The sequence below is a fragment of the Theropithecus gelada genome, chromosome 9, assembly GCF_003255815.1.
Source record: "Theropithecus gelada isolate Dixy chromosome 9, Tgel_1.0, whole genome shotgun sequence".
Taxonomy (NCBI): Eukaryota; Metazoa; Chordata; class Mammalia; order Primates; family Cercopithecidae; genus Theropithecus; species Theropithecus gelada.
Window position 1 is genome coordinate 70,567,620 of NC_037677.1, and position 25,177 is coordinate 70,592,796.

General features: G+C 40.8%; 2 protein-coding genes across 3 annotated transcripts in view; one reads left to right on the top strand and one right to left on the bottom strand.

Annotated features, from left to right (window-relative positions):
• REEP3 (receptor accessory protein 3) overlaps positions 1-4,125 on the bottom strand; it is a 106,018-nt gene extending 101,893 nt beyond the window's left edge. The window contains exon 1 of the mRNA XM_025395498.1: positions 3,907-4,125. Coding sequence (XP_025251283.1) covers positions 3,907-3,938 — 32 coding nt within the window. The 5' untranslated portion in view covers positions 3,939-4,125. The remainder of the gene's footprint in view (positions 1-3,906) is intronic.
• The window catches only part of JMJD1C (jumonji domain containing 1C), a 363,296-nt gene continuing 341,533 nt past the window's right edge, over positions 3,415-25,177 (top strand). Inside the window, exon 1 of one of the 2 annotated variants that reach the window (XM_025395496.1) lies at positions 3,415-3,746. The gene's annotated coding sequence lies outside the window, so the exon portion shown is untranslated. The remainder of the gene's footprint in view (positions 3,747-25,177) is intronic. The other variant, XM_025395493.1, reaches the window with a different exon arrangement.

A 25,177-nucleotide genomic window follows, 5' to 3' on the forward strand; every position in this document is an offset into this window, starting at 1 on the left:
ATCGTGCCACTGCACTCTAGCCTGGACACCAAGAGAAAAACTCTGTCTCAAAAAAAAAAAAAAAAAAAATTGGTAACTAACCTGTCAATCTTGCCTTGATGTTAAAGTAAGCTGAGTTTGAACAGACTGTGAGTAATGGAAAAATACTTTCATATCATCACAGAATGCTAAGGCTGGACAAAAGAGCTTGGGGGTTATCAGGTCTCTTTGCCTCTTCTAAGAAATAGAACCAAGGTCTATAATCAGCAAGAGACTGCCTCAGGGTCATTCAGCTCGTTAAGGTAACCAAAGCCAGTTCTGAATTCCAAGTTTCTTGATAACAATCCAGTGATATTTCTTCCTACACCATTTTACTCACTTCCCTCATAAAAAAGCTATCTATATATCTATTACGTTTTAAGTGCACACTCAATGCCAAGCACCACACTTACACGTTTTAGTTAAACTAATTTAATCTTTACAACAGTCTTTTTTTTTTTTGAGACAGAATCTTGCTCTGTTGCCCAGGCTGGAGTGCAGTGGCACGATCTCAGCTCACTGCAACCTTTCCCTTTGGGTTCAAGTGATTCTAGTGCCTCAGCTTCCCTACTAGTCAGGACTACAGCTGGGCGCCATCACGCCCGGCTAATTTTCTTTACAACAGTCTCGTGTGGTATTTATTATAATCACTTAAAGGCAAGAAGACTGACGTTCAGAAGGGTTTAGCATGCTGCCCAAGACCACACAGCTGTAAAGAGTGGTATCCAGGGCCAGGTGCGGTGGCTCATGGCTGTAATTCTAGCACTTAGAGAGGAAGGTGGGCGGATCATGAGGCCAGGAGATCGAGGCCAGCCTGACCAATATGGTGAAACCCTGTCTCTACTAAAAATACAAAAAAATTAGCCAGGCGTGGTGGCACGCGCCTATAGTCCCAGCTACTTGGGAGGGTGAGGCATGAGACATGAGAATTGCTTGAATTGGGAGGTGGAGGTTGCAGTGAGTTGAGATCACACCACTGCGCTCCAGCATGGGCGACAGAGAGACACTGTCTCAAGAAAAAAAAGAGTGGTGTCCAGGGCTAATTTCTCCGGTGTTAAAGTGCAGGATCTGGGGACAAAGTGCTTCTACATACAGGGTGCTCTGGTTATTGAGGTTCCCTGCCCATGCTACCAGAGGTTCATGTCGAGAGAAGGGTCTGATCTTGCTCAGGAGGAGGTGGTTGTCTCAGTAAGTTAGAAAGAATCAAGTAAATTCTACCTCCTGGTGTGAAAAAGGTTTCCAAGTTTGTGTAGATCCTGTGACTGCGCTTTCATTTTCAGAGAGAGAAACTGAGTAAAGAAGAAAAATGGAATGATGTTTATATTCTCTGACAAGTGTGCTTTCTAATGTGCTAATGGCTCACAAAATAACGGTTCCTGACACTTGAGAAACACGTTTCTTTTCATGACATTTTCTTCCTCACATTACTGTTCCCTGTCTTTAGCCTCAAACCTTACATTCTGTAGCTAAAGCACTTTAACTGCAAAGAGGCTTTAATCCCCTCTCTCCAGTTAGGGAGTCTCCTAAGGAGTCTCCTTGTTTTCCAGGTCTCCACTGGAAAATTTCACAGAAGGGCAGAGAATCTTCCAAAGCAAAGCTGTTGCTGCCTTATAACATTTACCCCTTCTTTCTTGAAAACACACCCCAGGCTATCTTTCCAGCTTGCTTTTTCCCCACCCGAGTCCCTCACGCCCACTGTAACTAATCTGGGCTTTTCCTCCTCTGGGCTTTGGCTCACGCTGGTCCCTATATCTGGAATCCTTTCCTTTTTCATCTTTGGCCGCCTCGATTCTGTCCATTCTTTTTTGTTTTTTTGAGGCACAGTCTCGCTCTGTGGCCCAGGTTGGAGTGCAGTGGCACGATCATGATCACGGCTCACTGCAGCCTTGACCTCTTGGATTTGAGCGATCCTCCTACCTCAGTCCCTGAGTAGCTGGGATAACAGGTGTGAGCTACTGTGACCGGCTAATTAAATTTTTCATTTTTTGTGGAGACAAGGTCTTGCTCTGTTGCCTAGGCTGGTCTCTAACTCTTGCGATCAAACAATCTTCCCTCCTTGGCCTCCCAAAGTGCTAGGATTACAGGTGTGAGCCACTCTACTGGGCCTGTCTATTCTTTAAGGCCCATCTGAAACATAATCTCCCTTGCCTTTTCTTTTTCTCAACCAGATATCCCTTCCTTGTCCAACACTGGGTATTCAACTGGGTGTAACTTTTATAAGAGTTGACATTTGGATCTGTACTGCAGATATCTGTGCACCCAAACTGTCAATGACCATGATCAACTACGTGTTACTGACCTTTGTGTTACAGGTAGCACCTAGAACAGACGTTCGTATTGTCAATTATGAAAAACAAAAGTCTAAAAGTGCTTCACAATTTTCTGTCAGTTGAAGAACTGGTCAAAGAAATCCAGAGGCTTTTTTTTTTTTTTTTGTAAAGTACAGCTTCTTAATAGGGCACTTGATTTTCTAGGTGTGGACACAACAGTTGATAGACATCTACTAGGTCAAGAAAGGTATGCCTGGATTAGGTAAATGACAGACTCAAAAGAGAGGCCAGGAAAAGGCTAAAAAACAATCTGAAGGCATCTGCGGTATCCTTTTGTTTGTATCTTGATTTTTAGTTTTGTACAGGGGAACACAGGAAGCTCTGAGGCTTTAAAACTAGAAACTTTGCAATTTAATCAAATGAAAAATTTTGAATGCTGTGCTGCAAATCTGATTAAATAGGACTAGTAATTCACTTCCAAACAAAATAAACCCCAAACTCAGAAAATTTAGCTCCTTTTAACAACAACAAAAAAAAATCTGGTAATGTTATTTTTCCGAAATTCTAAAGCTAATCAGAGAAGCCTGCCACCTCACATAAACATTTTTTCATATACCTTTATGAAACCTTCTGAGATAACACTACTACAGAGATGAATAACGAATTCACAGACCCTAGCTGTAACTACGTCATTGTTTACTTGGTAATTTTTTTTTTTTTTAATCGGGGAGAGGGGTAAAATGGGGAGGATGAGAGAAAATCAGTTTAAATTGTATTCAAATACATTTACACGATTAACACCACAACTCAAGGAATTTTTTTTCTTACAGACCTGTAGCACTTGTTGGTAGGAGAACAATGAAATGAACCGATAGTTTGAACAAAGGCAACAGGCACCTGCAGCCTTTCAATCACTTAGCAAATATTTCCGCCAAGACAGGGCCGAATTCGGGGATCTAGGCGAGCAGCCGGGTGTCACCTTTCTCGGTAAGCTGCAAATCTTGGGACAACTAGGACCCTTCCCAGGGATCCTGGACTGGGAGCGGTCTCGGGTTTTTAGACAAATCTCTCCTCCTACCACACGTGACCGAATGGCAATCAGCCGCCAAGAGAGACACCGCAACGTATCAGCCGCGGGATACAAAGGCTCGGCACTGCCGCCGCATCCTCGGGAGGATCGCGGAGCCTCCCGCGCTCAGCGTCTGCGGAGCCTGCGCAGGGAGTAGCTGCGAGGCGCGCCGCTCCCGGGCCCGCAGGGCGGTGCCGCGCTGCGCGGGGAGCAGAAGCGGGGAGCGCGCGCCGCCTGCCCTGAGCGCCTGCCCACCCAGCGCCGCCGGAGCAGGGGCGCCGCGCCGCACGCAGCCGAGCAGCGCCACAGCTGCCGCCGCCGTCGCAGCCGCAGTCGCCGCAGCTAGGCCCTCGGCAGCCGCAGGGAGCCCCGCAGCGACGTGGACCAAGGTGAGGAGGCCGAGGGCTCCCCCGGCCCCACGGCAGGCCCCAGGCCGGGCCACCCCGTCCCCGCCCAGGCCCAGGCCTTCCCTTTCCTCTCGGCTCCTTCCCCTTCCCACAGCTCCCCTGGGCCTCGCGGCGGCTGCAGGGCGCCGTGAGCGGCACTTACACCACAGCTCTGGAGATCATCCAGGACACCATCTTCACGGGGGCTTGGGCCCCACGTCCGGGACGGGTGGGCGCAGAGCGCTGCGGACCAGGCCGCCAACGGCAGGCCGCGCGCTTCGCCGGCTCCTCGCGCTCCCCGGGGCCGCGCTGGCGCCCTCGGGAGCCGGGCCCGGTGTGTGCGCGCGGCGGCCTGGGCTGCGAGGCGGTCGGTCCCCCGCCCGTCCCCGCCCGCCCCCGCCCGCCGGCCTGGCCGCCGAGCCGGCCAGCCCCGCCCCTGCGCTCCGCTGATAGGCGGCGGCGGCGGCGGCGGCGGCGGCGGCGGCGCGTTGGCCCAGGCCAGGGCCGGGGCCAGGCGGCCGGGCTCCGGGGCTGGACCGGCAGGACCGTAGCCTGTGCTGGACGGCCTCGCGGCCGCGGCCTTGGCCCTTGCGCTCTAACCAACCTTACCCTCCTCCTTAGCTCTTTGGGACGCCCACCTCGCGGCAAGAGTGCGGCAGGAGGCTGAGGAAGGGTACTGGAGGGCAGGGATTGGCAGCGCCTGTGTGAAAAGTGAGATATTCGCAGGAACTCGGTGTCCAATAAAAGACTCTCGACCAGGCCCTGGTTTTGGAGAGCCAAGACTTTGAGGTGTGCCTGGCCACATCCGGTACCCTCAGTGTTTACGGAGGCCCAGCACCGAAGGCGTCCTTATAGTACCGCATTTTAAGGGAAATGTCGAGAGGTTCTTGCATAGGCCTCCTTGTGTGCCGCGAGTCTCGTGGTGCAAGGCAGGGAGGGACAGAGGAGGATTTCATGTTTGCGGTGGTGAGTGTAGTGATACCACTGTTCTGGGCCTCTTAGGGCACCTTTTCATTAGAGCATCTGCAAAGACTTTTACAGACACAAATCTCCATTATTTCCCTGAGGCCTGCCAGATGTTCAAAGTAAGGGCTGGGTCTAGGATTCCTGACCTGTCTTAAGATTTACAACTGTATTACAGCTATAAGATTTACAACTGTATTTTTTGGAGGTTGGGTTACTGCTTACCCTTGCTGTTCTTGCAAATATCATTTCAAGGGTAGACTTTTAAAACTTTTTTTTTTTTGTGACAGTACCAAATTGAGAAAATGATCTTAAAATTTAGATATTTTTCTTTTTTCCAGTTAAGACGATAGTAAAAGATAATTCTAGTATTCAGATGGTGTGAAGAATAAAAGATGAAATGTAGGCTTGGAGCCTTTAATTAAAGTCCTAAAAAATATGATGGCTTTTGTGACCATACTATAATTTTGTCTTCTTGTTCCTCAGTTTCCCTGTGATAAAAAGGGGATAATAATACTGTAGTCTGTCTCTTGCCTTTCGGGGATGATGTGAGGCACTGCTAAATAATATGTTTAGGAAATAATGTGACTTGCGTGGAAGACAATCAAAGGACACAACAGATTATCCTAAATTTCTTTCCGTTCTCAGTCAATAAATTGGGTAATATTTTCATTATTTAAGAAACAAGCTCAGAAGCTACTTTCTACTGTTGGGTTAGGTTCTTTTTGCTTATTAATTCATGTCAAGACTATTTTTATTTCAGGAATTTTAGTAGTAATTTGCATTTACTCTGAATCTTTTATTTTTGGTCATTATTCAGCGTTGAGGATCAGGTGTGCTGCATAAGCACCAGCGTGTTGGCGAACTCTCTTGTTCAATAAAACTGAAATGAATTTGAATATCATTCATATCCCTTCATGAACAGGTCCTGAAATAGCTTTACAGCCTTTACTTTCACTACCTTCACCCCCAACTCCTAATGTACCCTTTCCCTACCTCTCTTCTCTGAACCAGTCTGTATTTTCATGCTCAGTGCTTTTGCCCAGATTTTGTTTTTCCCTTAACACTTTGCTCCCCATTCTGTACCTATCAGAACCCTCATTTTTCAGTGGCCTATGCCATGAAGACGTCCTTGTTTTTCCTCAGGGACAATTATTCCTAATTTTGTCTGTGCCCCCATAATTTATTACTTGAATTTCTATTTCTTATCTGTGTCATTCTGCCTCTACCATGTCTAATATACTGAATGGCAAAATGTTTGAGAACAGACGTGGTGTACTGGATTTCTTTGTGTTTTCCAACTATCTAGCCTAAGTTAGAGTAAATGCCCAATAAAAATTTGAATAATATTTGTGAAATACAGTCACTAAGCATCAGATTTAAAAAAAAATTCAGCCACGTACATTGGAAGTCCCTTTAAAATGTATGCCTTTCTTGCCTTTTTACTTTGGAGATCATCATTGTGAATATTAATTATTTCAGCTAATCCTAGCACATTAATGCCTTCAGGGGTTGCTGAGATAGGTAGGACTGCTGGCTGCTCTCTGAAATGTCCCTAGACTGCTGTGCGTTGAATTTTATTTTGTATGCTTATTATATCTTCTGCCTCTTCCACATTTAGGTTACTTTTTGCTGCTTGCTTTCTATTTACCTGGAACAGTGCCTTTTTTCACATCTCAATAGGCCATGGGTTGGAAACCACCTACCATGTGCTGCACACATGTCATTGAGTCATTCTGACAACTTAAAAAGCCAGGTAGTGTTTATTCCCTTTTGGTACCATGGAAAGTGAGGTTTAGAGAAGTTATCTCATTGGCCAGTGATCACACAGGTCATTGGTAACAGAACTGGAGATCTAATTCATGCTTCCCAAGCTTCTTTACATTATACTGGGATAGATAGCAGAATTGTGTTTAAGGCAATGGATGCAGCTCGGTGTTGCCCTCCAAGGGGAAACTAGAAGACATTTTTTAGATTGTTGTAATGATTGGAGCTAACAACTTGCGTTTGTTGAGTGGAGGCTAGAGAGTTGTGGGACAGTGCTGAACAAAGTCTCCCCATGTCCTGCATGATTTAAGAATGTCTTGCTTGACATTCATGTAATATTTGTAATTATCAAAGCCTGGAACCTCCATCTTACATCATGATTTTAACTGAATTTTCCAGTGTCTGTTTCCACATGTAGCCATTATGTGAACTGAAGGAAGATTGTTTTGTTCACAACTTGACTAAGAGTTGTTTACAGTTTTGGAAAATTGTATCACAAATAGCTCTGCATTCATAGATATATTCAGCTACTAGTTACTTCTTTAAGTCTTCTAGTGTAGTTTTGCCCCACATCGAAATATATGTTATTATAAATCATTTTCATGTCTCTTTTCCATTCTTATTTAGGATATATGGATTTGTTTGAAATTGTAGGAATATTGTTATTTTATTTCAGGGTGGTAAAGCAGAAGTTGGAAAATATTTTATGCAGGGGGCACATTGAGTCTGATATGGTTGAAAATTGTTTATCTAAAGTAAGACTTCATCTGCGGAGAGTCTCTCATGAAAAGTGCCCAGATTTTAGTGGAGTGTGTTTGTAATTTCTGTGTATTGGACTGTGACTCAGATACACAGAAATCTGCTAAATTTATTAGCAGATAGTTGAGATCTGCTAAGAAATAAGTGGCCGTTACGCTGGTTGCGGTGGCTCATGCCTGTAATCCCAGCACTTTGGGAGCCAACAAGGGCAGATCACTTGGGGCCAAGAGTTTGAGGCCAGCCTGGCCAACGTGGCAAGACCTCATCTCTACTAAAAATACAAAAATTAGCTGGACATGGTGGTGCACACCTGTAATCCCAGCTACTCGGCAGACTGAGGCGGGAGAATCACCTGAACCAGGGAGGTGGAGGTTGCATTGAGCTGAGATTGCACCACTGCACTCCAGCTTGGGTGACAGAGTAAGACTCTGTCTGAAAAAAAAAAAGTGGCCATTAGTACTTCACTGTATAAGATAAGGTGCTGGGGCACTGGGAGAAAAGGAAATATAGTACCTTCTGCCTAGAAGCTTTTATACTGTGGGTTCTTGGCGTGCTTGAAATCATTTCTTATATAGAAGATATTTCTTTAAGTACTGAACTTAATTTTGATTTTATACATATATCACTAATAGTTGTACATTGTGCTATATAAAGCACATCCTTCATTGTGTTCTACAAAGACACTTTTCTTCTCTGAGGAAGGCAGTGTATTTAGGGCAAAGGACATTCTCACAGGAGACCTAGTTCTACTACCAGTAATGTGATGTTTGGTAAATCACACTGTACGTTTCCTGTTGAATATGGGGATGATACTGTTACGAAGATCAAACGTAAGGGGTTTTAAAACCTAAGGGTAATTAGACTGTTAAAAGCATTGTTTTCTTTTTTTAAATATTAGTTTTCCTAGGAGATATGTGGAATGTGCATCTTCTGCATGTTGAAGGAGTTCATTTATTAGCAGAGCATCAGAGAGTAGGAAAGTACCTAGGAGAGCAGGTAGTGAGAGCAGAATTAGAGGGTACAAAGATAGTATCTGATCCTTGTAATTATTAATGAGAATGCTAATGAGACTGAATACTAGGTCACCTTCCCATTTCTATTGGGAGAGAGTTTTCAGTAGCTAAAAAGTACATTTATTTGGAGAAAGGCTAAAATTACTAAATGAGTCTGTCTTTCATAGTTGTTCAGAAAATAGTGGGAGAGAGAGAGGATCTTAAGAATACTGACCTAACAGAAGAAAGCTGTTCTTTTTCTATCTGCTGCTAGGTGAATACCTCTTTTCTCTCAGGCAGTCTGCTTATGGAATTATGGTTACAACAGAGGTTAAGTTTGACTTTAGAGATTGAAATTGAATGATAAGGAGATGATGTTGAAAATATAATGATCAGATAGCAATAGAATAAAAAGATTAGGTTCTGATTAAGTATTCACTGTAGGTATTGGTAGAAAAAGATGGTGACTAGCTGACAACACAAAAAGTAAAATACATCTGTGATGGCTGGATCTGGGAAACATACACAGTAAGAAATTGACCTTATCTGAGATTCTTATACATTTCCAGTAGCAGCCTTAATATAACAACTAAGGATTTAGACAGAAGCTTTTGTTTTCCCTTCATGGTAAAATATGGTTTTGTGTTTGACCATGTTAAGTGGCAGAGAAACATCTAGTTTAAGACAGTTGAGGTACTTTTACTATTTATTTAAAATAGAATAGATTAAATCAGGATTTTAAGCTCTAGATAGACTTACGATTTCAGGTATTCAGGTGCATATGGGGTTGTGGTATAATTTGCCAAATCTGAAATATTTGATAATTCTATCATGTCTAGTAAGCAGAACTTCAACAAATTTGTATTGATGTTTTGAGTGATAATTCAAAGCACATGAAATAAATTTAAAAGGGAACAGTGAAAAGTTAATCTTTTTTTCTTCCCTGTTTCCAGCTAGTCAGTTCATTTCACAGGCAGTCTCTGTTCCCAGTTTTTTTTTTTTCCTCAAAGTCAAGTCCAGAAACATACCCAATTATTAATAGATATTTAGTCTAAGATAAAGACAGCATTTTATGGTTTTTGGAGCATGATGGAATTATTTGGTAAATGATGTTGTGACAGCTAGCCAGCCATTTAATAAAAACTGAAGAAAAAAAATTCTGATGGGTAAGAAATGGAAATGGAAAAACTGAAAGTAACATAAAAGTACAAAAAAAAAAAAAGGATAAAGGTATTATATTCTTAATAGCAGGAAGACCTTTCTGTCATAAAATCAGAAACCGTAATCATAGATTTGAGTGTATAAGCATTCAAACTCCTGTGCCTCCAAAACCAATATAAACAAGATTGAAAGATGACAAAGGAGGAGGAATATCTATAAAACCTGACAGAGGGTTTTTTTGTCTGATTTTTGGGTATATATCTTCATATACAAAGCACTCTTAAAAACGATTAAGAAGTAATCTCTGAAGACTTCCAATTTCCAGTGTAGCATGTAAGGAACTCGGTAATTACCACTTGGTCCTGACAAAATAAATAACTGAACAAAATGAAGAATAGACAACACTTCTTAGATTCCTCAGAGAAGTGAAGTCACAGGGCAAACCACATCCTCCAAAACTGGAGAGACAGACAGGTGGATACAGAGAATCACAACTACTGAAGCAGAAACCGAGGATCAGAAAGCCCTGAGGGAACCAGTACCTGGGTAGGAAAACCTGAGCTGTAATTGAGGAGTTGCTGGAGGCTCAGTGTGGACAGCTCTGAGACCTAAAAACTCCAGGGAGAGCCAGTCATAAGGAAGCCCTCATAGTTTTGTGAGATTTACTTCCTGGAGCTCTACCAGGTCCTCACAGTAAGTATTTGAGAAAAATCCTCTTACGCTGTCAGCAGGAGAAGGGGGAAGTGAAACATTTTGAAATACACCAAGGTATTCTGTCCTTAACAAGGCCTGCCCTCAGGAGAAATTATTTCTCTTAGAACCTAACCTAACTGGGGAATGGGAAAAATGCAGCTCCAGTCAACTCTAGCCCTCCACATGGAGAAAAGGAAATTCCTAACTCTTAACTCCCTCTAGACTTCCACTTGGGGGAAGGGAAATAACTCCAGCCCTCTCCAGCCACCCTGTTCCATTTGAAGGGAGGAAAAAACCTGAGAAGCGCTGGTGGAAGTTCACAGTGTGGAGGCACAGGCTCGCCAGAGGACTGAGACCTAATCCTAGGCCTATAGAATGCCTCTCCTCCATCACCCTAGTGCTACATTACAAAACACCTGTTTACTGTAGGCTTTTTTTTTTTTTAATACTTAGTATATTACCAACTTTAACAAGAAATTACAGGCATACTAAAAGGCAAAAACTGCAGTTTGAGGAGACCGAACCAAACATCAGAACCATAGCCAAATATGGCAGGAATGTTGGAAATATCAGACCAGAAATTTTTTTATTTATTTTTACTTTTTTTTTTTAAAAAACTTTTATTTTAGATTCTGGGGTACGTGTGTGTGGTCTGTTACCTGGGTATGTTGCATGATGCTGAAGTTTGGGGTCTGAATGGTCCCATCACCCAGGTACTGACCTTAGTATCCCACAGTTTTTCATCCCTTCTGCCTCCTCCCTCCCTCCTCTAGTAGTCTCCAGTGTCTATTGTTGCCATCATTATGTCCGTGAGTACCCAGTGTTTAGCTCCCACTTATAAGTGAGGGCATGCAGTATTTGGTTTTCTGTTCCTACCTTAATTTGCTTAGGATAATGACCTCCAACTCCTTCCATGTTGCTGCAAAAGGACGTGATTTCATTCTTCGTTATGTCTGCATAGTATTCCATGGTGTGTGTGTGTACCACATTTTATTTATCCAGTCCCCTGTTGATGGGCACCTAGGTTAATTCCATGTGTTTGCTATTGTGAATAGTGCTGGGATGAATATGTGAGTGCGTGTGTCTTTTTGGTACAACAGTTTGTTTTTTTATGGTTGTATACCCGGTAATGGGATTGCTGGGTCGAATGGCAGTTCTTTTTTTTTTTTTTTTTTTTGAGACGGAGTCTCGCGCTGTGTCACCCAGGCTGGAGTGCAGTGGCGCGATCTCGGCTCACTGCAAGCTCCGCCTCCCAGGTTCACGCCATTCTCCTGCCTCAGCCTCCGAGTAGCTGGGACTACAGGCGCCGGCCACCTCGCCCGGCTAGTTTTTTTTTTTGTATTTTTAGTAGAGACGGGGTTTCACCATGTTAGCCAGGATGGTCTCGATCTCCTGACCTCGTGATCCATCCGCCTCGGCCTCCCAAAGTGCTGGGATTACAGGCTTGAGCCACCGCGCCCGGCCGGCAGTTCTTTTAAAGTTCTTTCAGAAGTCTCCAGACTGCTTTCCACAGTGGCTGAACTAATTTACATTCCCACCAACAATGTATAAAGCTTCCCTTTCCTCTGTAGCCTTGCCAACATCTGTTGTTTTATACTAAAAAGTAATAACCACTCTGACTGATGGGATATGATAACTCATTGGGATTTTGATTTGCATTTCTCTGATAATTAGTGATGTTGAGCCTCTCTCTTCATATGTTGGTTGGCTGCTTGTATGTCTTCTTTTGAGAAGTGTCTGTTCTTGTGTTTTTGACCATTTTTAAATGGGGTTGTTTTATTTTATTTTATTTTTTGAGATAGAGTCTTGCTCTGCCGCCCAGGCTGGAGTGCAGTGGCCCTATCTTGGCTCACTACAAGCTCCACCTCCAGGGTTCACGCCATTCTCCTGCCTCAGCCTCCCGAGTAGCTGGGACTACAGTCTCCCGCTACCATGCCCAGCTAATTTTTTTTATATTTTTAATAGAGATGGGGTTTCTCTGTGTTAACCAGGATGGTCTCGATCTCCTGACCTCGTGATCCACCTGCCTCGGCTTCCCAAAGTGCTGGGATTACAGACCTGAGCCACCGCACCCGGCCTAAATGGGGGTATTTTTTGCTTCAGTTGTTTAAGTTCATTATCAATTCTGGATATGAGACCTTTGTCAGATACATGGTTTGTGAATACTTTTTCCCATTCTGTAGGTTATCTGTTTTCTAAGTTGATAGTTTCTTCTGCTATACAGAAGCTCTTTAGTTTAATTAAATCTCAATTGTCAATTTTTGTTTTTGTTGCGGTTGCTTTTGAGGACTTAGTCATAGAGTCTTTCCCAAGGTGCCAATGCCCAGAGTGGTGTTTCCTAGGTTTTCTTCTAGGATTCTTATAGTTTGAGGTCTTACGTTGAAGTCTTAAATCCATCTTGAGTTAATCCAGTTTCATTCTCCTGCAAAAATGGCTTGGGAGCTATCCCACCATTTATTGAATAGGGAATCCTTTCCCCATTGCTTATTTTTGTTGACTTTGCCAAAGATTAGATGGCTGTAGGTATGTGGCTTTATTTCTAGGCCAGGAATTAAAAAATATATAGGATTAGCATGCAGAAGGCTTTAATGGAAAAAGTAGACAATGTGCAAGAACAGATGGATAATGTAAGCAGAGAGATGGAAATTTTAAGAAAGAATAAAAAAGAAAATACTGTAGTGAAAAATATTGTAACAAATGAAGAATTTCATTGATGGGCTCATTAGTATACTGGACTTTTAAAAATCTCTGAGCTTGAGGATATTACAAGAAGCTTCCAAAACTGAAAAGCAAGAAGAAAAATGATGGAGAAAAAACTCCCTCAGAACAGAATGTCCAAGAACTGTGAGACAACTGCCAAAGGTGCAAAATATACATAAGGAAATACAAAAGCAGCAGAAAAAAAGAAAGGAACAGAAGCAATGTTTTAAGTAATAACAGAATTCCCCCAAATGAGTGTCAGATATCAAACTACAGATCCAGGAAGCTCAGAGAACACCAAAGATGATAAGTGCCGAAAATCTACACTTAGCCACACCATATTCAAACTTCAGAAAATCAAAGATAAAGAAACCATCTTGAAAGAAGCTGGAGAGGAAAAATACCTTACCTATAGAGAAGCAAAGATAAAAATTACATCCAACTTCTCAGAAATCATGCAAGCAAGAAGAGAATAGAGTGAAATATTTAGTGTTGAGAGAAAGAAGCCTACCACCTAGAACTTTATATCCTGCCATGTTGTGTTACCCTTCCAAAGTGAAGGAAGAATAAAGACTTACTCAAAGCAAAAATTGAGGGAATTTATTGCAAATCTGATTTGTAAGAAATATGTAAAAAAGACTTACTCAAAGCAAAAATTGAGGGAATTTATTGCAAATCTGATTTGTAAGAAATATGTAAAAAAAAAAGAAAAAGTTCTTCAGAGAGAAGGAAAATCATATAGGTCAGAAGCTTGAATCTTAAAACCTTTTATATTCCTTTTTCATAATTGATCTAACAGATAACAGTTTGTTAAAATAATGATGGCGACCATGTATTCAATTATACTTCTGTGGGTTTGTGTATGTGTGTGTATCTATACATGTACTTAGGTATAAGTGAAATGAATGATGGCAATGATGCAACAGATGAAAGAGTGGATTTAGGAATATTTGGTTATTATAAGGTACTTGGACTGCTTATGAAGTGGTATAACATTATTTGAAAGTGGACTTGGATGAGTTGTAAATGTTTATTGCAAACTCCAGGGAAACCACTGAGAGAAGTAAAAATTGAAAAAGAAGAAGGGGAAGGGGAAGGAAGGGAAAGATGAGAACAGGCATTCTTCTGTATACATGGGCAGTTGGGTCCAGGACTCCTTGAGTATACCAAAATCCTCACATACTCAAGTCATGCAGATGGCCCTGTTGAACTTGTGTATACAGAATGTTGATCCTACATATATGTAGTCTTAACATCCCACAAATACTGTTGTTATTATTTTTTTTTTTTTGAGACGGAGACTTGCTCTGTCACCCAGGCTGGATTGCAGTGGCGCAATCTCAGCTCACTTCATTTTCCGCCTCCTTGGTTCAAGCAATTCTGCCTCAGCCTCTGGAGTAGCTGGGATTGCAGGTGCCTGCCACTGCGCCTGGCTAATTTTTGTATTTTTAGTAGAGACGGGGTTTCAGCAGGTTGGCCAGGCTGGTCTCGAACTCCTGACCTCGTGATCCGCCAGCCTCGGTCTCCCAAAGTGCTGGGATTACAGACATGAGCCACCACGCCCAGTTAAATACTGTATTATCTGTCTTCATTTAGTTAAAAGAAATGTGCATATAAGAGGACCTGTGCAGTTGAAACCCATGTTGTTTAAGGGTCAACTGTATAATTGATATGCCAAGAAAAGGGAGAAAATGAAATCATATAACGTGTTCAGTTAAAACCACAAAAGGCAGAAAAAGTGTAAAAGACAGAAATAGGAACAAAGAACAGGGTCCACACACAGAAACCTGTAACAAATATGATAGATGTTAGTCCAGACTATATCAATAATCACTTTAGACATCTGTGGTCTAAATATACCAATTAACAGGCAGAGATTAGTAGAGTGAATTAAAAAGCAAGACCCAACTATATGTTATCAATTAGAAACCCACTTTAAAGACACAAAGTAAAGGAATGGAGAAAGATATATCATGCTAACATTAACCAAAATAAACTGAGGATAGCTATATTAATAATAGACTTCAGAGCACTGTACATCATCAGGGATAAATAGGACATAATGCCAAAGAGATAAGTAATCCAAGAACATACAACAGTCCTTAATATCTATATGCCTAACAGCAAAGCATCAGAATATGAGGCAAGAACTGATAGAACTGCAATGAGAAATATATGAATGTACTATTATAATTGGACACTTTAACACTCCTCTATCAGAAACAACTCCAGTAGACAAAAAATCAATAAGGACATAGTTGAACTTAATAGCACTGTCAATCAACTGGGTATAATTGACATCTATAGACTACTTCACCAAATAACAGCAGATAACACATTCTTCTCAAGCTCACATGGAACATTCACCAAGATAAACTTCATTCTAGGCCATAAAACAAACTTAACAAACTAGAAATCATGCCATATCTGCTCTCAGAGCACAATAAAATTAAATAGAAACCAGTAACTGAAAGATAACTGGAAAAATCTCAAAATATGTGGACGATTAAACAACTTCTAAATAATACATAGGTCAAAGAAGAAATCAGGAACACTTAAAAATATTTTGAAATAAATCAAAATGAAAATACAGTTTATCAAAATTTGTGAGATGTAGTGAAACCAGAGCTTAGAGGGAAATTTATTGGATTGAATGCATTTATTAGAAAAGATGAAAGATCCAAAATCGGCTGGGCGCGGTGGTTCACGGCTGTAATCCCAGCACTTTGGGAGGCTGAGGCGGGCGGATGATGAGGTCAGGAGATCGAGACCATCTGGCTAACACAGTGAAACCCTGTCTCTACTAAAAATACAAAAAATAGCGTGGTGGTGGGTGCCTGTAGTCCAGCTACTCGGGAGGCTGAGGCAGGAGAATGGTGTGAACCCAGGAGGCGGAGCTTGCAGTGAGCTGAGATTGTGCCACTGCACTCTAGCCTGGGCGACAGAGCAAGACTCTGTCTCAAAAAAAAAAAAAAAAAAGATCCAAAATCAGTAATCTAAAGTGCCACATTAGGAAACAGAAAAAGAACACATCAAATCCAAAGTAAGTAGAAGAAAAGAAGTATAATAAAAGTTAGAGCAGGAATCAATGAAATGAAAATCAATAAAGTCAATAGCTGGTTCTTTAATAAGATTAGTAAAATAGATAATCCTTTAGCTAGACCAGCTAAAAAGAAAGGATACAAATTACTAATATCAAAAATGAAAGCAGCATCTTTACAGATCCCATTGATATTGAAAAGATAATAAAGGAATATTATGACTGACCCTCTGCTTATAAATTTCATGACCTAGATGAAATGGACCAGTTATTTAAAAGGTGCAGTCTGCCAAAAGTCACACAAGAAGAAATAGACCATCAGAATAGGCCTGTATTTAGCAAAGAAGCTGAATCTACAATTAATAATCTTCCTAAACAGAAAGTGCCAGGTCCAGATGGGTTCACTAGTGAGTCTACCAAATATTTAAGGAAAAAGTTATGCCAGTTATTCACAGTCTTTTCCAGAAGACAGAAGTAGGGGAAATACATCTTAATTCATTCTATGAGACCAGCATTATCCTAATTCAAAAAACACATATTGCAAGAAAAGCAAAGTACATACTAACATCTCTTACAAACAGATGCAAAAATCCTCCGTAAAATTAGCAAATTTGATTCAAAAATGCATGAAAAATTATATACCACAACCAAGTGGGATTTATCCCAGGTATGCAAGGCTGGCTCAATATTGGATAATCAATTAGTGTAATCTAGCACATTAACAGGCTAAAGAAGGAAAATCACAGGGTTGTATCAATAGATGCAGAAAAAGCATTTGATAAAATCCAACACTAATGCGTTATGAAGGCTTTCAGTAAATTAGGAAGAGAGAGGAACTTTCTTACCTTGATAAAGAACATCTACAAAAACCCTACAGCTAATACCATAGTTGATGTTGAGAAACTGGAACCTTTCCGGCAAAGATTAAGCACAAGGCAAGAATGTCCCCTCTAACCATTGCTTTTCAGCATCATTCTGTCCTAGCTGATGCAATAAGACAAAAATGGAAATAAAAGGTATATAGGTTGAAAAGGAAGAAGTAAACTGTCATTGTTCACAGATGACAGGATTATGAAGAAAATTAAAAAGAACCAAGAAAATTACTTCTGGAACTTATAAACCACTATCACTTTCTTATATTGCCAGCAGTGAACAAGTGGAATTTGAAATTAAAAACACAATAAATTAAAAACATTTACATTAGCAACCCGCAGAATGAAATGTGTAGGTATAAATCTAACAAAATATATACAAGATCTATGTAAAGAAACCTACAAAACTGATGAAAGAAAACAGAAGAACTAAATAAATGTAGAAATATTTTGTGTTCATGGATAGGAAGACACATCATCATCAGAATGTCAGTTCTTCCCAACTTGTTGTATAGATTCAATGCAATCCCAGTCAAAATCCTACCAAGTTACTTTGTGGCTATCAAGAAACTGATCCTAAAGTTTATATGGAGAGGCAGAAGATCTAGAACAGTCAACACAGTATTAAAGGAAAAGAACAAAGTTGGAGAATTGACACTGCCCAAGTTAAAGACTTACTGTAAGACTGCAGTTATTAAGGCAGTATGGCACTAGTGAGAGAATAGACAAATAGATCAGTGGAACACAATAGAGCCCAGATATAGACCCTTGTAAGTGTAGTCAAATGATCGTTGACAGGGAAATAAAGGCAATACAATGGAAAAAATACAATATTTTCAAAAAATAAGGTTGGAATAACCTGACATTCACCTGCAAAAGAAATCAATCAAGACACAGACCTTACACCAGGCAGGGTACAATCCAAGATTGTGTCTTTGGTGTAGTATCTAGAAAGTCGTTAGTAAGACTTGATAAGCTGAAATTTCATTAAAGTTAAATTTTTTTTTTTTCTCTCTGCAAAAGACACTGAAGAGAATTAAAGGACAAGCCACAGGCTGGGAGGAAAATATTTGCAAAAGATACATTTGATAAACGACTACTACTGCAAATATACAAATAATTCTTCAACATCAATGGTAAGAATATAAACAACCTGGTTAAAAAATAAGCTAAAGACCTTAACAAACACCTCACCAAAGAAGATTTGTAGATGGAAAGTAAACATGTGAAAAGATGTACCACATCATATGTTGTCAGGAAAATGCAAATTAAAATAATGAGATACCACCATATACCTATTAGAATGCCCAAAATTCAGAACACTGATGACACGAAATGCTGGGCAGTATATGAAATAATAGGAACTCATCTGTTGCTGGTGGGAATGCAAAGTGGCACGGCCAATTTTTTTTTTTTTTTTGAGATAGAGTCTTACTCTGTTACCCAGGCAGGAGTGCGGTGGCGCGATCTCAGCACACTACAACCTCCACCTTCCGGGTTCCAGTGATTCTCCTGCCTCAGCCTCCTGAGTAGCTAGGATTCCAGGCGTCTACCACCACTCCTGGCTAATTTTTTGTATTTTTAGTAGAGACGGTGTTTCACCATGTTGGCCAGGCTGGTCTCGATCCCCTGACCTCCGGTAATCCACCCGCCTCAGCCTCCCAAAGTGCTGGGATTACAGGCATGAGCTGTCGAACCCGGCTAGCACAGCCACTTTTAAAGATGGCTTGGTAGTTTCTAACAAGACTAAACGTACTCTTAACCATTTAACCCAGCAATCATGCTTCTCAGTATTTTTCCAAATGAATTGAAACGTCCACGCAAAAACCTGCACACAAATGTTTATAGCAGCTGTATTCATAATCGCCAAAACTTGGAAGTAACCAAGATGCCTTTTAGTAGGTAAATGGATAAATGAGTTAAGGTACATTTAGACAATGAAATGCTAGCACTAGAAAAAAATGAGCTATTAGGCCATGAAGAGACATGGAGGAACCTCAAATTCATATTAGTAAGTGAAGCCAACCTGAAAAGGCTGCACAGTGTACGATTGTGACTGTGTGACATCTAGAAAAGGCAAAAACTATGGAGACTGTAAAATGATTAGCCATTATTATGGGTTACAGGGGAGAGAGGGATGAATAGTCAGAGAACAAGATTTTTAGGGCAATGAAGCTATTATGTACAGTACTATAATAGTGGATACATGTCATTATACATAGGTCAAGAATGGTAGAATGTACAACATCAAGAGTGAACCCTAATAACTATGGACTTTGGTTGATAATATTGGGTCACTGTAGGTTCATTGATGGTAACAAATGTACCATTCTTGTGTGGGATGTTGATATTGGGGGAGGTTGTGTCTGTGTAGGGACAGGCGGTAAATGGGAACTCTGTACTTTCCACTCAGTTTGGCTGTGACCCTAAAACAGCCTTAAGAAACAAATTTTATTAAAATAAATAAGTCTCAGAAGAAAAAATGTGCAAAGGATATCAACAGAAAATTTACAAAAGCAGCTAGGCTTTTCCAGGTGGCCAGGAAAATGACCTGGATGTAATCCCAGCGAATCCAGAAAAGTACCTGGTGCAAGTTCAGAACTGGGGCTTGTTCAAGAAGCATAGTTTAAAACCAGAAGGAATTAAAAAGGAATTCCATTTGTCTTCAAAGAGTGTATTAAAGGGAACTTAATTCATAACCACATTAATATTTTTTACAAGTTCCTTTTCTCTTTTCCTTTCTTCCTGCTGCCCGGGAGCTTCTCACTGGTCAAACTCTAAAGCTTTCTTCCTAAATCCCAGCCAACAAGGTGTCTTCTCATCAACATTTCCTTCTTTATTCCTTTATTATATTGATCAACCTAGTCGCAGCAAATCTTTCCTCTTTAGGAAGGGCAGAATGAGTAGAGGAGGAAGACTGAGTACACTCACATGTTAATAAATTTTGGAATGTCACCCTAAGAAAGTGTTTTTGGTCTCACTGATTATTAAAGAAATCCAGATAAAAATTTTCTTACCTGCCAAATTAGCAACCATTAAATAGAAGGATACTGCTGTATTGTTGAGAATGTGTGGATACCAGTAAGTTCTTATTGGAGAGAAGAAAGACTAAGTTAAATTTTGGCAGGGGGAAAGATTGTACACATTTGCCTTTTCATGGATGTCAGGCCTTTGATTATGAATCGCACCTCTAAGACTTTATGTCAGGCCTGTTTCAGATTATGTGTGTGTTGCGGGGGGTGGGTACTGTGGCGGGGATGAGGGCTATCTAGTATGTGTTTAAAAGCTCTATTTGCATCCCTGTTTGTTTTGCATTCTCAAAAGTGACTCTACACTATTTATCTTGAAATCGTTTGTACAACCTATGCTCAAATCTTCTGTGATGCTTCTTGAACAAACATTCTCAGTTCCTACCCCAGACCAACTAAATCAGAATCTCTGGGTAGGACCCAGTAATTTTTTAAACAAGCTACCATAATTAGATATATAATTAGCTATATGGTTAAATAATCAGCCATTATTACAGACTCTAAAGTTGTGAACTTCTGCTCTGCTATGAAAGTTCCAATCCCATTCAGCTCAAACCCTGAAAATACTTGTCCATCTCTAAAACGTTGAATTTCCAATCATCTTACTGTGAAATTCCTTTATGTTACTTAGCATCCTCCCTTGTTTTGTCTGGTTCTAAGGAGGAACATGTATACCTTGCTAAAAATCACCTGAGGAAGCTTTTTGAAATGGAGATAAGAGCTTGCTATGTCACTCATGCTGGTTGGTGTACAGTGGTATGATCATAGCTCACCTCAAACTCCTGGGCTCAAGTGATCCTCCCTGTCTCAGCCTCTGGAGTAACTGTGACTGCAGGCTTGTGCCACCAAGCTCGGCTAACATTTTATTTTTATTTTTTTGTAGAGACAGGGTCTTGTTTTGTTGCCTAGGCTGGTGTTGAACTCCTGGCCTCAAGTGTGCTGGGATTATAGGTGTGAGCCACCTCTGTGTCTGGCCCCCTATTTATGTTATTGACCTGTTACAATCTGCATAGCAAGCAGTGTGGCCTTTTTAGTACACAAATGAGAGAACTACTTAAAACTCCCTCCAGTGGCTTTCCTTGCACTTGGATTAAATTTCATGTTTGCCCACAAAGCCTTGTGTGAGCTGGTCCCTGCTTGCCTTTCCAAATTCATCTTATTATCATTATCCTCCTGGCCCACTAAACTTCAGTCTTATTGGCCTTTGTTCTGTTTCTGTAAACATGTCAGCCTACTTTTTGCCTTAGGGTAGTTGATTCTGCTGTTCCCTATTTCAGAATGAGCAACTGTTTCACCTGCATTGGCTTCTTAATGCTGTTCAGATTCCGTGGTGACTCCTTCATTTGTTACCCAATCTCACCTAACCACCTAATCACTCCTGGGTCATCCTGTTGCAGTTCTCTGCATTGTACTTACCCCTGGCTGCTATTCTTGTTTTCTGTTTCCTCCTCCAATTAGAATGTAAGTTCTTTTAGAGCAGGAATGTTGTCTGCCCTGTTTTATTGTTGTAGTCTCAGTACCTGTATATCTCCTATATAACATCCTCTAGGAATTTGGGTGGTTGTCTATAGCCAGAAAAGTACAGAAACAAGTAATGACTTTATACATTAGGTATGATATTATATTTTTTGTCCATAGGGCACTCATAACATTTTGTGGAATATACCTCAACCAAAATCAGCCATAACAGAGTGATCAATTAAAGGGTGTCGTGGCAGAGTGTGGCTTGTAGCAGCTCAAGTGGAATGAGCAAGGAAGCAGAATAGGGAAAACAGTGCCCATTAAAGACAAGCATGTGGACCCTGGTGGTCGGATACTTCTTAATCCATCAAAATGATCCACATCCCGGAGGATGCTAGGACGGAGACTCAATGATCATACTCCAAGCAGTCACCAGGAGATGTTAGGAGTTGAAGGGGCAGAACTACGACAATTGTCAAAGGCAAATTAATCAACAAGTATCCAGGAGAATCTGAAAGTAATGGGAAGAAACCAGATAAATGGGAAAAAAAATTGCTCAGGATTCACAGCAAAGAATAATATTGAGTCAGTTTTAGCTTTTTCAGCTCGTGCTGGTGAGAGCCAATCTCAGTTTCTTAGGCTTGCTCATAAGAATAAAAAGCAGCTGGTCTGTTGTGAGTGTGGTATTCAGAGGGAGGGAATAAGGGACAGGAGTGAGGGTGGGGCAGGCACATTTCTGGTATAGAAGCCTTTAGCAGAAACTCACATGTTAGGTCCATCATAGATCATGCAGGTCATTTAGTCCATTGTCTCCCAAACTTTTCACAGAAAGGATCTCTTACATTGTTTTTCCACTATGAATTTCACACTACAAAAATGTTTTTGCTCAAAACCTTTAATCATTAACAATTTACCTTCCAGTTTTTAGCAAAAGATTATAGTTAGGGCAGCATATAGTATCTATCCTGAATTGACGTAAGATGAACTAAAAGCCCCCCAAAAAACCCCTAAAAACCTACAATTTTAGTTAGGGAATTTCACATTTAAATGATTGTTTCATTTAGATTTTGAAAGTATTAAAAATGGCCTGTGGCCTTTAGGTTGAGAGCTTTTGGAACTTGGCCATTAAAGGCCTAAGCATATTTCTCAGGCCCTTTGTCTTCAAATCTTTCTTTGTCACTTAAGAGCTAAGCTTTTTTGCATGGATCATTTAGCTTTAAGACTCAGTTTCCCCATCTGCAAAATGGGGATAATAATAGTATCTACTTCCAGGGGTTATTTTGAAGATCATTTGAAACACTTGGCATATTGGGTGTTATGTAGTATGTACTCAGTAATTGTTATCCATTATTCTGTTTTTATTGCTGTTATGTACAGCTGTGCAACTCATGTTTCTCAAATAGTCTTGTAGACTTTGGGTTCAAAGTTTGATCTTTTTATCCATAAGAATTGATTCCAAGTTAGAGTGAGACCCTGTATCAAAAATAAATAAATAAATAAATAAAAAGATCCCCTTTCCTTTAACTCTTAAAAATATAGAGTTGAACAACGAATATACTATATTGGCAGTTGTGGGTGGAAGGAGAATTAAAGAGCTGGCAGGTTTTTTGTTGTTGTTGAGACGGAGTCTTGCTCTGTCGCCCAGGCTGGAGTGCAGTGGTACAACTTGGCTCGCTGCAACCTCCGCCTCCCGGGTTCACACCATTCTCCTGCCTCAGCCTCCTGAGTAGCTGGGACTATAGGCACCCGCCACCACGCCCGGCTAATTTTTGTGTTTTTAGTAGAGACTGGGGTTCACTATGTTGGTCAGGCTGGTCTCGAACTCCTGACCTCTTGATCCACCTGCCTCGGCCTCCCAGAGTGCTTGGATTATAGGCGTGAGCCACTGCGTCTGGCTGCTGGCAGGTTTTTAAAGCTTCCATTCTATACAAAAAACAGCTGTTCTAGTTTCAGTGAGCACAAACAGGCTTTAACTTCAGTAGTAAGTGGGTTACTGATGTACAGCTTCTGGTGATGTTTTAGGGGTTACCTTACATGGGAGAAAAGAGATAGAAAAGGTGAAATCTGCAAACTGGCAAAATTTGTAAAACTGATTCTGACCTTAATTGTCTCTCATGCATTCCATTTTCTTACAACATGTTTCACAATAGGAATCGATATATAAATGAATGTACTAAATAAGTATATTTCCTTGGTAGCCATTTGGCATATTATTTCAACACAGGAAGGAAAATATTTCCCTTAGAAGTTATCAGTCTTATTTAATACCTTTAGAAAAATGATAAATTAGGCTGTATTTTAAATACCAAAATGAAGTCTTTACCCTGTCCCTGCCTCCTTTCTTCTCTCGTTTTTCTTTCTTAGGACCATTATCGGTTTGTTCGCAGGTGATGATTTTGTTGGAGAATTAATAAAGCAATCATGTGGCAGAAACAGTAGGAGTAGTCTTTTTTTTTTTTTTTTTTTTTGAGACAGAGTCTTGCTCTGTCGCCCAGGCTGGAGTGCAGTGGCGCCATCTTGGCTCACTGCAAACACCGCCTCCTGGGTTCACATCACTCTCCTGCTTCAGCCTCCCAAGTAGCTGGGACTACAGGCACCCGCCAACACGTCTGGCTAATTTTTGTATTTTTAGTAGAGACGGGGGTTTCACCGTGTTAGCCAGGATGGTCTCGATTTCCTGACCTCGTGATCCACCCACCTCGGCCTCCCAAAGTGCTAGGATTACAGGTATGAGCCACCGTGCCTGGCCAGTATTATTATTACTAAAACAATTTTTAAAAATGTGAACAGGATAATAGATTTAGTACCTTTGAAAAGTGTGGGGGAAAGGGCTGAAAAATGTGACACAATTAGCAATGAAGTTTTTAACTGTGAAATAAAAGCACAATTAACATCAGTATCTTTTTCACAGTCTTTTTCAATGAATCACTTTGTCTTCAACACCTTTGTAGCTCGTGTAAAATTTACATGACTGTGAAATTCCATGCCTTTAAAATTCATGTAACTAAAGTATTATAAACTCTATTCAGAGCATTGAATAAAATGGCACCAAAATGAGCTGATAATATGGACATTCATGTGTCCTGATTCAGCTACAGTGTCTGGCAGGTTCAAGAGCCAGAGACCTGGGTTCAAGCTGTGATCCTACCTCTTAAGGACTGGGAATCTTGGGCACTTTACTCAGTTTTTGTGTCTGTGTCCTCATCCATAAAATGGGAATTATGAAGTCTATCTTATATAAATGTAATAGTTCATATGTGTTACAATTTTAAAGTAATACAGAGGAAAAGCATATTATTTGAAAAATGCATTATCTTAACTGTTTTATGTTGTTTTTGTTTTTTAACCAAGCTACCTTCTGTAGTTAAACATACATTTATCTATCCACCCATCCATCCAACCATGCATCCATCCATCCATCCATCCATCCATCCATCAAGACAGAGCCTTGCTCTGTTGCCCAGGCTGGAGTGTAGTGGCCCGATCTCAGCTCACTGCAATCTCTGCCTCCCGGGTTCAAGCGATTCTCCTGCCTCTGCCTCTTGAATAGCTGGGATTACAGGCATGTGCCATAACGCTTGGCTAATTTTTGTATTTTTAGTAGAGACAGGGTTTTGCCATGTTGGCCAGGCTGGTCTCGAACTCCTGACCTCAAGTGATCCACCCACCTCAGCCTCCCAAAGTGCTAGGATTACAGGCGTGAGCCACCATGCCTGGCCCTACAGTTAAACATGTATTTATTATGGACAGTTCCAAATAACACATGAACTATATGCCAGGCCTCTCAGTGGGTTAATTACATTTACCCCTAGTAAGACCTTAAAATATGACTAATTCAAAGCTGATCTACCTAATATGAATATGTTTAGGTACAAAGTAGACTACTAAGTGTTAGTTTTTTGAGGCAGTAGTATTATAATAGGTAAAAATGATTTGTAAATATCGTGTAAAGCATTTTAAAGCACGTAGCTTCACCTATAACAAGAGGATTTATTCA